The sequence below is a fragment of the Malaclemys terrapin genome, chromosome 1, assembly GCF_027887155.1.
Source record: "Malaclemys terrapin pileata isolate rMalTer1 chromosome 1, rMalTer1.hap1, whole genome shotgun sequence".
In the NCBI taxonomy this organism is placed as follows: Eukaryota; Metazoa; Chordata; order Testudines; family Emydidae; genus Malaclemys; species Malaclemys terrapin.
Genome location: NC_071505.1, coordinates 242,138,927 through 242,155,363, shown reverse-complemented (window position 1 = coordinate 242,155,363; position 16,437 = coordinate 242,138,927). Strand labels below are relative to the sequence as shown.

General features: G+C 41.2%; 1 protein-coding gene across 2 annotated transcripts in view; it reads right to left on the bottom strand.

Moving 5' to 3' along the window:
* RASA3 (RAS p21 protein activator 3) overlaps window positions 1-16,437 on the bottom strand; it is a 284,524-nt gene that overhangs the window by 207,453 nt on the left and 60,634 nt on the right. The window contains exon 1 of one of the 2 annotated variants that reach the window (XM_054010887.1): window positions 14,233-14,415. The exons of the other annotated variant lie outside the window; for it this stretch is intronic. Within the exon in view, the coding sequence (XP_053866862.1) occupies window positions 14,233-14,287 (55 nt within the window). The 5' untranslated portion in view covers window positions 14,288-14,415. Of the gene's footprint in view, window positions 1-14,232; window positions 14,416-16,437 lie in introns of those variants that run through there. 2 annotated transcript variants of the gene reach the window in all.

The following is a 16,437-nucleotide window of genomic DNA, read 5'->3' as shown; positions in this document are numbered from 1 at the left end:
CTCATTATTAAATACCTTGCAATGGTATGAGACTATACCATCCCATCTGGGTTATCTGTAGAGTACAGACTGAAAGCAATAAGATTAAACTGTCTATGGCTAAGTCTATAAACCCCTGATCAGTTCCTGGAGCCCACAGTAAAGCTGAATAAAAGGCTGTTTTAGAAGTTAGATCAATGTGGAAGACCTAGAGTAGCCCCCAAAGTATCAGCATCTTCCTTTCCAGAAAGCAGTTTACACCTCCAGCAACAGTCCTTTCACTAAATACCCTCTTCCCCCCAAAAAAGAAATACAGCACAGAGCTCACCACAGGGACTTCAACCTGGGTCTCCAACATCCAAGGTGAGTGCTCTGGGCTATTATTTATTCTGGGGTGAAGGGCTCCAGCTTTCTCCCCCCCCTTGGTTGGTCTGAAACCTCAACATCTTTTGCAATATTTTTTATGCAATATTCCACTCTTAGACACTGGATAGTTAGAGACAATATTATCCACTAGAAAGCATGTATGGTAAAGGCATATATCCATCCTCATCATATTGGCATGGCAGTCAGCTTCTTCTCACAATCTCCCCACAGGATCAGCTGTGTCACATCAACTGATGGTCAAGCAGCATTAATATATTTTCACCTTTGAGCTGTTTGTGATTATAGGCAATCACTGAATCCAGTGCCATCTCCACACCATACCCAGTTTGCATGATCATTGTCCCTATGTCATTTTGATCAGGGTTTTTATTGTTGTTTAAGTGAAAGAATAGTGTACCAAGAGTAACATTTACCCATGCTCCCCCACCACCATCCAATAACTGAAGAATGTCACCTACCTACTTTTAAGATTCTGATATTGCATAGCTAAAGAACTTCTTTTGCATATGTTGCAAGAGAAAATACTTTCTATACCTCAAAGGATTGCATACATTATCACTAAGTATAATGTGACTGCTGTATTTGCCTTTTAATGTAACCAATAATATAGGATTGCTGTTAAAATACATTAAAATTCATAGAGATATAAAGTTAAAAAGACAACAGTTCTCCAAATGTGGTCTGTGGAGAGCTGGCAGTACTGGCTCCCATCGTCATTTCTATCTGCTAAATTGCATTAAAAGGGACTGCTAAAAATAAAATAAATACTTCCCTAATATTGAGTTCTCCGTGCAAGCACTGGCTGTAGTTCTCACAGAGATATTACACAATTTGAAATGGAAGAGGAGGGGCGCTACTCTGTGCAGTAATGAATAGGCAGGGAACTGTTCACAAGGCACCTGTTATTAAGATGTAGTCCACACTATGAAACAGTGTGTGATCCCATTACCCATCAATATTCAGAGTCAGAAGCTGAGAATGTAAGCATTCATAATAGAGGCATATTGTTCTTTATTAGATGTTTTGCCAGCAAAAACTAAAAGTATTACTAAAAATAAAGACTGCATTCTGTCAATCAAAACAATTGCAGTCCCAAGGTTCTTTTGTGGGTGTTAGTTCTGTAACAACATAATTTACAGCTTTGCATCCACTTTTCTAAACTGAACATTGTTTTTGGATCACTCAGAAACTCACACAACTTAAGCATTCATTCATGCTCTCAAAAAAGAGAGTGTTTAAAAATTAACTGTTCAATGCTGTACTCATGTTATTCTATGGCAGTTACCATCTTTCAAATTAGAACCCAAAAAAGCAACAGTAATAAGTAACAATCCATGCTTCCTACAAAATAGGTTGAATTTTATCTCTCTCTCTCACACACACACACACACACACACACACGTTCTATGGTTAGAGAGACATTCAGAACGGCAGCTTTCATGCCGTGTAGCAAATTCAGTTCTTTCCCTTTTCTGCCTCCCTCCTCCTCAACACTCTGTAGTAGGCTGAACTAGTGCCAGAGACTCAGGGAGGCCAACTCTGACTGGAATATTCAAACAGCACATTTTAGAAGTTTAGCAGTACAGTCACACTATACCGTAAAATACACAAAAAACTTAACCATCACTAAAAAGTCAGTAAATGCTAGAAGAATACACCTTTAAAGCCTAGAGAAATAGGCTTTCAGAACCCCACACTACAGCATTGAATGAAGCAGGAAATGATGAACAAAGAAAGGAATTTCATAGATTCCAGATGTATTCCAACACCAGCTGGGAAATACAAGCAAGAAATCAAACTAAAGCCTTGTGAAGGCCACCACTCTGTTTTCTTGTGGGAGTTTTTGATTAAACGTAAAATAAGCTATAAGTAGCTTGTAAATATTAATGTTTTCAGAAATACTCTGATGTAGTAGTACATCAGTCTTTCCCATCCTATGCCAAATTGTTACTTTAACACCATAAGTCAGAGAGTCATTGCACAGGGGGCAGAATTAAGGCTGCAAAAGAAACCATGAAGTTGGCATTTCCTAATTTTCTACTGTTTGACATTGCAATCTAAGCAGCATTTTTAATATTGGTTTTTGTATGTAAATGTTATATAAATTGTCATAGCAAGAAACACATTTGAGAACATAGTATTGCAAATTGCCAACTTTTCTACATTTGGAAAATTAAAACTAAATTACTTCCTACTAATGCAAATTATAAACATATGAGTACAAAAATATACTGAAGATGATGGTTACCATTATTTTCTTTAAAGACTAATGGAGAAAAATTCAGTTTAATGAGAGCTTGAGAAGTAACTTGCTAATGTACACAAAACCAGTCACTCTCAAACTGTCACTGACAGAATAACCCACTTGTGTGTAGTATTCATAAGGTTAGGAAAAGTACTCTTTCATGAGTTCCTGAAGCTCTGCCTGCTATTTATTTAACCTAATGCCTTGAATTTTGCAAGTTCACTTTTTGAAACAGGAACACACAAATATTCTATCAGCCCTTCTAAAGCAAATTGTCCTTCCAGATAGATTTTGAAATCTTCTTGAGTAGCAGTACAGTGACAGAAGCCCAAGTATAGCCTTGACTTCAGGAGGAAATAAATCCATGCTAAAGCATGACAGAAGAAGCTTATATTTCATAAGAGGTGGTGTTGGTGCAAGAAGATTTAGAAGTTGTCGTCTGTTCTGCCTTTAATTAAAAACAAACAAACAAACAAAAACTTTTGACTATTCTAGGAATAAATAGGATAAGTGAATATCAAAAGTTAAGAAAAAAAATCTAAGAACTTTTGCCAAACTTCAGATATTTAAGAAAATGCCACAATGAACTTTCCAGTATGTATGAAAGAAGTTACATATAAACTCTACATATCTGATGCAAAGTAGGTATTTCACTACACAGTGATTGCTTAAATCCATCAGTAACACCCCACACCCCAGGAAAACATTAACAACAGATTCCTCCCAGTCCACTCATTCGCCTCAGTCTACCAAAAGACTTCTCCCTCTTGCTACAATCCTTGGTTGCTCTTCTCCTCAGCTCTCCTCTTCTCAGTAAATGGATTTCAAGGAACTGCTGCTTCTGGGCCTATGCAGAGACCTTCCCCTCCTCTTCCCTCTGTCCACATCGGATTTGGGAAGGTGAGAAAAGGGAGAAAGCTGACAGACGGGGTCTCAAATTCAGCCTAATTAGCTGGATATGAAAACAAGAGACACTTAAGGTTTGAAAACTGGAACCTCCACCCAACAGTTGGAGTATCTTCTTCCAAAAACTGCATAAATACTAAACAACATTTTTATTTGAGAAAAAACACTTTAAGGACTTCAAGTTCCTAGGCCAAACCATTTTGAAGATCAGATGAACCACAAACAGAAATTTCCAACAGTGAACTTCAGGAATTACCAGAACACCATAACTTTAGAAGTCTTAGGCTTTTCCAAAATTCCCCAAAAAACTTCTGCCGTTGGAAGATGTGGCATATGAAATTTCAGGAAAAAAAAATTTTTTTTTGGGGGGGGGGGGGAGGGAAATTAGGTGTCGGCTGAAAATAAATCAAGCTTATAACTGGAGCCTAAAATCAATCTCCATTACATACGTTAAATTAAAGACATTGTTAAAGAACTGATGACAGAGGAATTGTTTTTAAAATGCACTATGATCAAATAAATTGCTAGTACAAAGCAGAAAAAGTTAAAAAAAAAAACTATTCAGAATGTACAATTTTCTCATCAACTTCAGTCTCACAAAATACAGCCTATTGTCATCACTAAAGCACATACAAAGCCAGCGGTTCTCAAACTGTGGGTCAGGACCCCAAAATGGGTTGCAACTCTGTTTTAATGGGATCGCCAGGGCTGGTGTTAGACTTGCTGGGGCCTGCGGCCCAAGCCCCATTGCCCGAGGGCTTTGGCTTTTGCCCACCTGCACAGGGTGATGGGACTTGGGCTTTGTGTCCCATCGCTCCCACCCTGGGGGGTGGCAGGACTTGGGCAGGCTCACGCTTTGGTCCCCCCTCCTGGGATTGTGTAATAATTTTTGTTGTCAGAAGGGGATCGCGATGCAATGATGTTTGAAAACTGCTGTAAGCTTCTCCTTGATTACCAGCACAAAATGGATGAAAGTAGATTTAAAATATAGAATTAAGACATAATACCACATGGTATAGTGATTCATTAACATATGTCTGGAATGTCTTAATTCCCTGAGACATTAAACAGACCTCTAACACATACCCTATCATGTCTTAATGCTGTAGTATTGCTATTTGAGTTTCAGGAGTCCGAAGTCATTATCATAGAATCATAGGACTGGAAGGGACCTTGAGAGGTCACTTAGTCCAGTCCCCTGCACTCATGGCAGGATTAAATATTATCTAGGTCAGTGGTTCTCAAACCTTTTTTCCTCCCCTCAGACCACTTGAAAATTGGTGAGGGTCTTGGGGGACCTCTTAATGATCTTTCCAAATGTTGTTTGTACAGTTAGCTAACTATTGTAAAGTGCTTTGGATAAAAGCACTATATAAAAAAATTCTTAATAATACAAATAAAAGCACATAACTCATATTTTGATATCAATAGTCTTACCTTTTTTAATACCATGGATGTGCCCTCCCTCCTCCTCCACAGCAGCCCCCAAGCTGGGGCTGGGAAAGGGGAGGGTCTCCCCCACTACTGCAGCCATCGAGCTGGGCTAGGAAGAAGGGGGGGGGGTCTCTCACCCGCCACAGTAGCCCCGGAAAGTCGTCTCTTTCTCTGGCCATTCCAGCACTGCACGTCCCAAATTTCCCCCACCCCCTCTTCTCACCCCACTGCCCCCTTCCATCTACCCCCTACTCCCCCAAGGCCACCACCTCTCCGTTCATGTGCATCTTCTCCAGGGTCCAGGCACCTAATTAGCGGAGCCACGCCTACACTGCTCCACTAATTAGGTGGGTGGCCCTTCATTCTCTCATGTGTGGCCGCCCAGGTGTGTGCCTTAGAGGGACCACCTGAATGGAGCTCGCGGACCACAGTTTGAGAACCTCTGATCTAGATCATCCCTGACAGGTGTTTGTCTAACCTGCTCCTAAAAATCTCCAATGATGGAAATTCCACAACCTCCCCTAGGCAATTTATTCCAGTGCTTAGCCACCCTGACAGTTAGGAAATTTTTCCTAATGTCCAATCTAAACCACCCTTGCTGCAATTTAAGCCCATTGCTTCTTTTCTTATCCTCAGAGGTTAAGAAGAACAATTCTTCTCCCTCCTCTCTGTAACAACTTTTTATGTACTTGAAAACTGTTATGTCTTCTCTTCTCCAGACTAAATAAACCCAATTTTTTCAATCTTCCCTCATAAGTCATGTTTTGTAGACCTTTAATCATTTTTGTTGTTCTTCTCTGGACTTTCTCCAATTTGTCCACATCTTTCCTGAAATGTGGTGCCCAGAACTGGACACAGTACTCCAGCTGAAGCCTAATCAGTGTGAAGTGGAGCGGAAGAATTACTTCTCATGTCTTGCTTAGAACACTGCTGCTAATACATCCCAGAATGATGTTTGCTTCTTTTGTAACAGTGTTACACTGTTCACTCATATTTAGCTTGTGATCTACTATGACCCCCAGATCCCTTTGAACAATGTAAGTGTTTGATATCTTGGTTCCCTCCTTCCCCCCAGAGAGCTCTCCTAGAATTTGAGCATGAGTAACATGCCTCTCCCTTCATTCCAAGACATCTACTTCCACCACCTCTGCTACTTCCCTCATGCTGGGAAATATCACTGTGTATAGAGTGTCATACAGCATGTAGGGAGCTTTCCATGAGGAAATGGAAGATAGAGTAAGGGTGTCTGCATTAAGCACCAATCATCTTCCTTCCCTTTAAGACAGGGATACTCAGACCTCAGTGGTTCAGGAGCCAAATTAGCAATCGACATTACCCAAGAGAGCCACAATAGTGTGAATTCATTGTTTTATTTACCATAGTACTATATTTTCATATTTCAACAATATGATGGGGAAATATTTAGCCACATACACACACACACATTCTCACAGCAAAATAACTGACTAAGTATTATTATATCAACTACAATAGGTTAACAACATAGTAAAAGCCTCCTGATTGGTTAATAATTAAATCGCATGGTGTTTAATATCATGTGCTGCAAAGAGCCGCAGGACACACATTAAAGAGCGGCTTGCAGCTCAAGAGCCTCAGTCTGAATATCACTGGTTTAAGAGATCAAATGCCGTAATCATCAATTCACCAGAGACCATTCAGATCTCAAGCCAGTGTTTGCTATTGGCTTCTACTGGTTTATTCCCAACTTACAATAGTAAATGAGATCAGAGTGAGACCTCCAATCCTTCATTAGCCTGAGAATTGGGGGGGGGGGGAGGGAAGAGTCTTAAGGTCCCTTCAGGATTCTATAATGCCATTTTGTTTTTATTTGTAAAATCTAAGAGATTTGCCTGTTTATCCTGTTGTTAGCAATATAGCACATCAATGGGTATTTTTAGGTTTTTGGTTTTTTTTAAATTGTAGATCTTTCTATTTTTACTGTAGGGTCAGGACTAAGTCAAAAGGTGATAGTTTTTAATAATACTTTTAAAAAGTTTTGGCTCTTTCTCCATTCCTTGTTATTGTGATAAGTACTTCGCTGTTGCTTGCAAAATGCCAGCCATATTTGAAAACCCCTTAAAAATGTTTATTTCCCTGTTTCAGACTTCTGGCCAGATCTCTCTCTCAGGCATTTGAATGGGATGGGAAGGAGTGTACATCAACAAATTGCTGTATCCATCATCATCATCATCATGAAGTATCTAATTAGGAGAAGGCAGTTAACAGAGAATCATCTTTTATATAGCCTAGTGGGCAATGCTGGGCCAGAGTGAGGAAGAAAAAAAGCCCCATGACCCCACCATTGAATCATAAATATTAATTAAATGTACCTACCTCACACCCATCCAATCATTTCTTTTCATCAAGGAATTTTTTCTTCTAAAGTTGCTTTTACATGAGAAATATCACTTAACATGTGAAGTGCAAAAACGCTAAAGTTATAACCAAAGTTACACCATTTACTTTTGGGTTTTTTTGCACTTGGTAATAGTAATCAACCAACCATTTGGGAACAGTAATCAGACAGTTGTCATAGGTCCTATATCTCAGCATGATATATAAGCAATTATCTAATACATATACGGCCCTAGAGACTATATCCTGCCTGCGCTGTTTGTGGGATTTTTAATCCTCTTGTGTAGCCTCAGAACAATGTTACACAGCAGCTGATTTCAAGTCTTTGGGTAGGTCTACACTTACCTCCGGGTCCGGCAGTAAGCAATCGATCTTCTGGGATCGATCCCAGAAGTGCTCGCCGTCGACGCCAGTACTCCAGCTCGGCGAGAGGAGTATGTGGCATCGACGGGGGGAGCCTGCCTGCCGCGTCTGGACCCGCGGTAAATTCGAACTAAGGTACTTCGAATTCAGCTACATTATTAACGTAGCTGAATTTGCGTACCTTAGTTCGAAGTTGGGCGTTAGTGTGGACCAGGCCTTTATCTGTCCATCCTTAGTTGTCACACAGGAAACAAACTTCCGAGGGAACATGGCCAGGATGAATAGTCTATTAATCTGGGTGCAGCAGCTAGGAGAAAAGCCCCATGTTGACACATGAAACTTGAGGGAGATTAGTATCAGACAGAGTAATGCAAAAACAGACAACTGTAGGCACACAGTAAGTAGTAACAGGAGCTAATATTGTGACTGAATATAACCCCAGTAACAGAGTATTTGTTTTCCCACTAATAAAAGCTATCCTAAAAAGTTATTTCAGTACAATGATAAATTGACAAATGCATTTTCTGGAAAACTATCACAGATTAGAATATCAAGTGCCATATAATGGAGCTCTTGCCATTGGAGAACACTTGGTGCTTTGGCCTCCAGATGAAGTCACCTAGCTATATTTCTGAAGACTCAAGAAGAATCACTATTAGTTAACCATGACCATAAGATCAAAGAATAGCATGCCTGCTAATTCCAGAAAGAAAAAAACTGGGAAGTTGTGTTCAGACTCCCTACTGTCCTGAATTAATCTGTTTTTTTGACCTAGTAACCTTGGCTATTAGGAATTCACCGTCCAGAAACGGAACCATGTTTGGTTTTGTTCCCATGTGCAGGATCTGTATAATTTTACAAAGTGTCATTAAGTTAATTTAGAAACCATGAAAGGTACAAGACTGACAGCCCTGAAGACTAGCATCCACTGCTATTCTTATAGCAAGGACAAAAACCCACAGGAGTAAAGTCTTTACCATGCTGCCTTAATAATTTACTTCAGTCCTCAGGTGGTGGGGCCATCCTTAAGGGTCAGGTGGTAGTTTGTTCTCCATATCCATTCAACCCTTGTACTCTCTTATGGATCTGTCAGAACAGCTTATTGTATGTAGTGCTCTCTTCACATGGAGGAGGGCTGACCACCATTCCTTTCACACAGCACACTGAATAACAAGTTAGCAACCAAATGTGGTTGCTACCAAGCTGAACAAGGTTTGAATCGGTGAGCTAAAGATGAAAAAGTCTATCTACTATGTATCCCCATAAATCATCCACTCTCACACCTTAAATAAACGGCTAACATACCAAACAACAAGCAATGCTGTTTAAATTACCACTCCACCCCCTCCCCGACACACCATCAGTAGTACTTGTTAACATTTTAGTGTGGTTCTGATCTTGTGAATTCTTAAATATATCTGGGCATGGGCAATTAGCTTCGCCTAGTTTCCATCATTTGCTGCTCTACTGATTTTGAAACAGCTTATCAATAAATCATTCTTCTCCCCCACCCCATGACATATTTTATAGTATGTGTTTCTCACAATAATCATTTTTAAAGCACAGATTAAGGAAAAAAGTGACTTGCTGAAAAAATGTTTAATCCAATGTTTACAGATTTAGTTGACTTTACTATTTCCACAATGACCCATTTCTAGATACAAGAGTGCATTACAGTATTCCTGAAAATTGCTAATATAAAGTCAAGCACGGTATGAGCACTATAACATTCTTGAGTTTCAGTTCTAACTCACTATTGAGCTGGATAGATCATCTATACCAAGTTACACAATGAAATCACCCATGTGAGTTATGTTCTGAAACCAGTCTTATTTCACTCATTACTTCCAAATGAAGGGCCTAATCCATCAGCCCTCTCAAAAGAGATTGATATCTCTGGGGCTGTTTCTAGAAGTACTGTAGGACTAATCTCAACATTTGAACCTACAGATAAAAGAGTAATCAACTGTGAGAACTCTGTTTTATTACATATGATTTTTGAACACTCACTCAAAAGCACTAAATTATACTATCAAGAGAATAGCATAAATTTTATACTCCTGGATACAACAGTGCAAGATTTAAGGTATTTTATTAAAACCAAAGTTCATAGATTTTAAGGCCAAAAAGGGACCACTATGATTGTGTAATCTAACTTCCATCGTAACACAGGCCTGTAATTCCTGCAGTGTAGGATTGTTCTTTCCTACTACCCAGGTTATAGCTTTCCATTGTAGAAATGCTGAATGTGCTAAATATGTACTTAACTAGTTTAAACGTTCAATTACAGAAATAAAAGCAAAGTAGTAAAATGACACGAGTCAAAGGAGAAAAAAGGGTAGCAATTAAGTAGAGCATATTTATTAAGTATTATTAACAGTAACTATGTTGCCAAGCAGAAGCACTCTCTTTGTAGTTTTTCCAGCCAATCATCTGCCACAAGTCTTATGTTGTTTCCTTTCAGGTTCTGAAACCCTGACTCATGGAAATATCAGAGCTGCACACTTCCTCAAAGTAGCAATCTTATAGGAAGCATTTGTTTAGTCTTACAAGATACATTGTTTTGTTTATGTATGAGAGATTCCTGTAAAAAAAATAATTTTCAATGAAGAAAATATGGACAATGTGAAAATACAGTTTCAGTAAAAAGTAGCCAAATAAAATCTGACCTTGAAGGGAAATATTTAGCAAAGGAAATGAATGCCCTTTTATTTCTGTCCATATGCTGCTTTCTTGAAATAATGATTTTATTCTAATCAGGGGGGAACCATGAGCAAAAGCAGACAGGCACTGAGTTCTTCCAATGGAGAGGCCCACAAAAAGGAGAATTAGCGTAGTGACAGCTCCTCTTTCCCAAAAGCCCTCACCTATAGTGTCTCAAAGGAATCCACCTCATTTTATCTCCTCTTCAATATCTACATGAAATCATCTGTAGAATTAGCTGCACTGCTCATGATATGCCAGCCATGGAAACAGAAGAAAGTCATTCTCCACAGATGCAAACAATGCAATCACAAGAATGTCACAAAGTCCACACAAGATTAAGTCCTAAAGAGAGAGCAACTGGCTCAAGCTGAATCAAGACAAGACCAGCATGATCCTCTTCAAAATAGGGAAACATTGTAAAGAACTAAGACATCACACCCCACTCGGCTTGAAGTGGTTCTGTTAATTAAACAGAATCATTGATCCTGGACAATCAGTTGACATTTTGTGCCACTAATGCTTTCTTCCATCTGCAGCTTCCTAGGGAACGCTATTTCTTCCTCCTGGACAAGATCTGCCCATGGCAATTCACAAGTACAAGACCTCGAGTCCATCTCACAAGCCACTTCCATTGCTATTTCAAGGCATTCAGTGTCCTCAGCAGGTCAGGACCCTGTTGTATGTGGCCATTTCTCCATCCATGACATGACAGAAGTGCACCTCTGGGACAATACAGCTCACAAAACCAAGTACTAAGTGATTTTGGTCAAAGAAATTTGGCTTAGAAATGAATTTCCAAAGAAGATTAGAACTGTTCCAGAGTCTGGTCACTTTTAGAGCATTATGACAGAGCTTTTCCCACCATGAGCTATATTTTATATATCCAAAAAATGTAAACAAATCCAACCAGGGAAGGGCAAACAGAAGTCCACTTGGATACTAGTGATGGGCACAAAAACCTCAAGATAGATAGATATGAAGAGATATCCACTCCTAAAAGCTGATGGAAGTGGATTGTGGCTACTTGCCTCTCATTTCCTCTTTCATGTCTACCTCTAGCTTGTAGATATCTGAAAAAAATTCCAAGCGCTCATGAAGACTGAGTGCAATACAAGTACTATGTATTATTTCTTCTGGGTGCACATAAAGACCATTTGTTCCACCTTTGAGATGGAAAGTCGGAATTCTAAAGCATCTTGGCAAAATTATGCAGGTCACAACCACTTCACAAGACCTACTAAATACAACTGAGACAACATCAACATGCCAATTTTTTCCAGTCAGTTCAGAAACGGCAACTATCCTGCCACCTCTGTTTTGCTGACATGGCTTTCACCTCTGTGAGAACATACTGAAGACCTAGAAGTGTTTAACATTTCAACAAAACTTGTTATATAAGCATTTCTTCAGGAACTCTTGCCATGAATGTTGGATTAATATAATTTGAAATACATTACTACTACTAAATGCAAGAAGGAACAAATTGGCTCCTGTATACATTTACCATTGCCCTCTACTGGATTAAAAAGTCAAATCTCATGTGCATACCAATCCGCTCTGCTACCTGAACTATTGGAGTTACTCCTACCACATCAGATATTTATTTTAGGAACAAAAGGTTAGGCATTCTAGTGTCAATGACACAGATACAGTGAGAAAACTGTATCTAACTATACATAAAATGGCCATGAATCACTACGCTAGTATTAACAATGAGGAGTCCTTGTGGAACCTTAGAGACAAGGACTCCTCGTTGGTTTTGCTGAAACAGACTAACATGGCTACCGCTCTGAAACCTACTCTAATATTGAGTATCAATCAAAAAATACTGTAATAAGGGTTCAGATATTAAATTCTGAAATGGGATTAACTTTAGCAGATGCTTTGGTCAGATTAATCTCAAACCTTTTGCTGTTGTTGCTAAATTATATCTTCTCTGTCACTCAGATATATTTCAATTATGTCAATCAATTAGTTATGACACCATCACATTACTCCCTTCAGTGAATGCCAGTCAATGCTATACTACTTGCAGTGGTTTTTCTTACATGCAAAATGGTAGATAAAAATTCTTCTGTTACTACTACTTCTTTAGTTAGAACATATTGCTATTCCACGAATTCCTCCTTTAATATACCTACCACAACAAGACATTAAATGTGATTTTTTTTTCCTCCTTCAAGGGAACTTGAAAGCCAGTCTCACCCTGCCATACTATATAGACCCATTCATAAGCTTTTCTGGATGGATTCACATACAACTTCTCATTCATGTTACCATAACTTTTTATTTTGTATTTTAAGCCAAATTTTGTATTTTAAGCTACTGCGTAACTGGATTAATGAGGGAAGGATCCTAACAGCAAGGTAACATGTTGCCATCTCCTTGAAATACCATTTTGTTACCTAAGTAATGAGATTTACTCTCTAACTTGTTTTACTTTATCTTGCATTACAGTTGGTAGTCACGAAGTTGCTTTTAGGAGTATCAACGTGTCAACAATGGTTTTCAAAAGCACAAAAAGTAACTAAGCATCTAATTCTCTTAGCCCTCAGTGGGAGTTAGGCACTTTAGCTTCCTTTCCAACTCCCAGCTGCTCCAAACAGCAGAGAAAAAAGCAAAACAAAAAGTGTTCCCCTTCAAAATGAAGTGGTTTATTCTGTTAAGGAAACAAGGGATTTCCCAACAGCCCTGCACACTCAAAACACTACCAGAGAGAGTTTTAATCTACAACACAGTGACATCTGTCGCTTACTTTCTAATAATGTGGTTTGGAAATCACTCAGCAGCTAAAATAGTAATGCATCTCTAAAACAAAGTGAGCTACCTGCTGCAACAGCCACATAGCAATAGCTTAGTTTCCACAATACATGAGACTGTAGCAATATTAGATGCATGACAATCTTATTAAAGTTGAACCTACTGCTAGTCATTTTATGCCCTTTTATTTCTTCACATCAGTTTTAGCAAATGATACACAAAATTGATCATAGAATATCAGGGTTGGAAGGGACCTCAGGAGGTCATCTAGTCCAACCCCCTGCTCAAAGCAGGACCAATGATGATTGGCTTTGTTAGTCTTCAAACCGTTCTTCATACCTCTTCAGTGTAATTTAGCAAAAATCAAGTCCTGGGGCTCACGCAGATAATGCCCCAGGTTGTTCTTCCATCGTATTATATAATCTGTCACCAATACTAGTGGGACTAGGAATCTAAAAGAACGGAGATTTGCATCCTCTATGTCCAATACACTTACACGCGAGGGGTGGGGAAGAGCGCGTTTGAAAGACAAGTCCAAGGATAGGCTGTTTTGTTTAGTTTCTAACTGTAACTGACAAAGATGCTGCTGCAGCTGGTCAGTTTCTAGTCGGGATGATGCACGATTTTAAGGAACAACCCAACCCATTTCAGGCAGGACAGACCCCTAGTGTCCTTCTCAGCATCCATCGCCCCTCTGAGGCGGAGCCTTTGCGAAGAAACTTCAGAAGGGACAAGCAGCAGCCAGGGCAGCTGCTGGGCAGGCTGAAGAGCGCTCTACATGCAGAGCCGTCCCGGCTAGGAGGGATGAGGCAGCGCAGCTGCTGTAAAAGGCAACGGGATCCCACAGTGCCTAGCTAGGCGGCTGCTCCCTCCTCAGCACTCGCTTTAGAGGGAGGGAGGCAAGCGGGCGGGCTGCGGGGCTGGGGCAGAGGAGCCTCAATGCACTGTAGCTCCCAGTGCAAGAAGGTACCTGCACTTAAGCCGCAGCCCCGCGGCCCCAGAGCGCACGCCAAGGCTGCGAAGAGCCCCCCTCGCGCCCTTTGTTGGCGGCCGGGGACGCTCCCTTCTGCTCTTACCTATTTTAATCCTGACGCTCTGAAAAACCCGGAGCCCCTCTTCCTCCACCGCCATGGTGCCGCCGAGCCTGGCTCCCAGCAGCGCTCAAGCTCCTCCACCGCGGAGACGCACAGACAGGGAGAAGGAAGGCGAGCAGCGCCTGCCGCGGTGGGTCGGAGGCTGGCTGTGCGGCTCCGGCGGGCGAGCACAGTGCGCAGCCCCCGCCTGCTGCTGCTGCTGCTGGCTCGGCTCGCAGAGACCAGCGCCGCCCCCGCAGCCGCCGCCCCATTGGCCAGCAGAGCGCCCGGCCGCGCCGCTCATTGGGCTGCTCGGCCAGGCCGCTCCCTCTTGGGAGAGAACGAGACAGCGAGAGTGTTACAGCCCCGAACAGCTGGCGAGCGGGGCCAGGGCCGCCTGGGCTACGAGAAGGGACCCGCTACCTGCCCGGGGACCCCCGGGTCACTGCCGCCACGATCTCGGCCCTTAGCAAGGTGAGCGTAGCACCCTAGCTGTGAAAGGGACCCACAGGTGTGAGGGGGACTGGACAGCTCGGGAGGGCACCCAAAGTTTGTTACTCTTCCCAAGTGCACGCCAGGTAGGAATCTTCCCACTGGGTCTGACCCGGGGTCCAACTAACACAGGATCCTCCCTCCCATGGTACCCAGTACGACATGCTACAGAGCAGTTGTTCTCAACCTTCATCCCCTGCTACAATAAAAGAAAGCATTCAGGATCTCTCTCCCATCTAGCCACAAAGAAAGTCAGGGTGCTCTGACCGTGAAACCCCCTCCACGGCCTGTTCACAGATCCCAGATTAAAACGCAGCCTTCAAACAAAGGCGGAGGAAACCCCCATCCTATCTCGATAACCCGATCAGTCAGAGTAACGCCCACCTGCAAACTACCAGACATTGTTTCTTTGCTCAATTTGGTCCTCAGCAAATTCCACCCTGCCTGACCACATGGGTACAGCAGGAAGCTCCGCTTTAATGCTCGCATGCTCATGTGTGAAACCAGACCAAGAAACACAACCCACATCAGTGCTGGAGCGAAGCGTTGGGCTTCATAAAGTTAACAGCTGGCTGCCGCATCTCCCCCACATTTGGAGAAAGAAGTATAAACGATGTAATAGAAAAGTTTCTAGTCCTTTTCTGTGCAAATGTGGGCTTTCAAAGTATAAACTAATCGCCACAGCTGAAAGGAACAACTCAACCAGCTGGGTCCCACTTCGGTAGTAGCAGCCTTGAGCAACCTAAAGATATCTCTCTCTCCGATATATTGCCAAAAAACAAATCCTTTCACTAACCCTCCAAGAACCTTAGGCTATCTCTGTGCAGAGTGGTGTGATCTTGGTGGATAGGAGTCAGCTACATTTGACAAGAGCAGCAAAATGCTGTTGTGTAGGCCTTCTCCCAAAATGCCAAAGCTGGCTCTGTTGATGCTAACCTCCTCATTCTTGCCATGTGCTTTAGAAGTGAGAAAAAAGGAGGCAGGGAAGAAAAAAAACTGGTGAAGGAAGAGAGCCTGAGCACACAAAGAAGCTAGTGGATAGGTGGGAGACTACAGACGAAAGCAGGAGAAAAATCCCAGACAGTCATTCTCACTTGAGGCAGGAAGCTTGTGGAAGAGGAGGAACAATAGTTCAAACAAGCTGTGAAGAACTTGGTGATTCAGTCCCATCAAGTGCTTGAGGTGATTCTGGACAAAGCTATTCATTTTCTTGTTTTTTAAAAATATGTATTACAAGTCAATATTTTTAAATGGTAAGTGGAAACAATCAGGGGCTGTCATGGGAGTAGAGGGCAAGGTAAGAGGAAAAAATCTCTCAGGCTTTTCAATGTTGCTCTATAAGCACGTATGATGCAGATTCCAAAAGGAAATTGACAAGTTCAGAGACCTTTGCATGGTTATTTATTAACAATAGGGGAAATTCCTTCTATACCCCAGTATAAGGTACTATAGAAAACACCAAGTTAAAGAAACCTGTTTCCTTGCTGTATACATTAAATACTATTCCAGCCTCAAAGAATGTATTGTACCTCTTTCTTTCTTTCTGTGGTTGGCATAATACTACTTGCTAAATATATTATGACACTATTTGCCTCACTTCACAGCTTTGATACATCTCCCACCTCTAGGAATTTCACATAATAAAAAAAATCACCTTTGCAGGCCTAGTCCTTAAGTCTTGTTTAGAATGCTAATTCTTGTTATGAAAAAATGAGT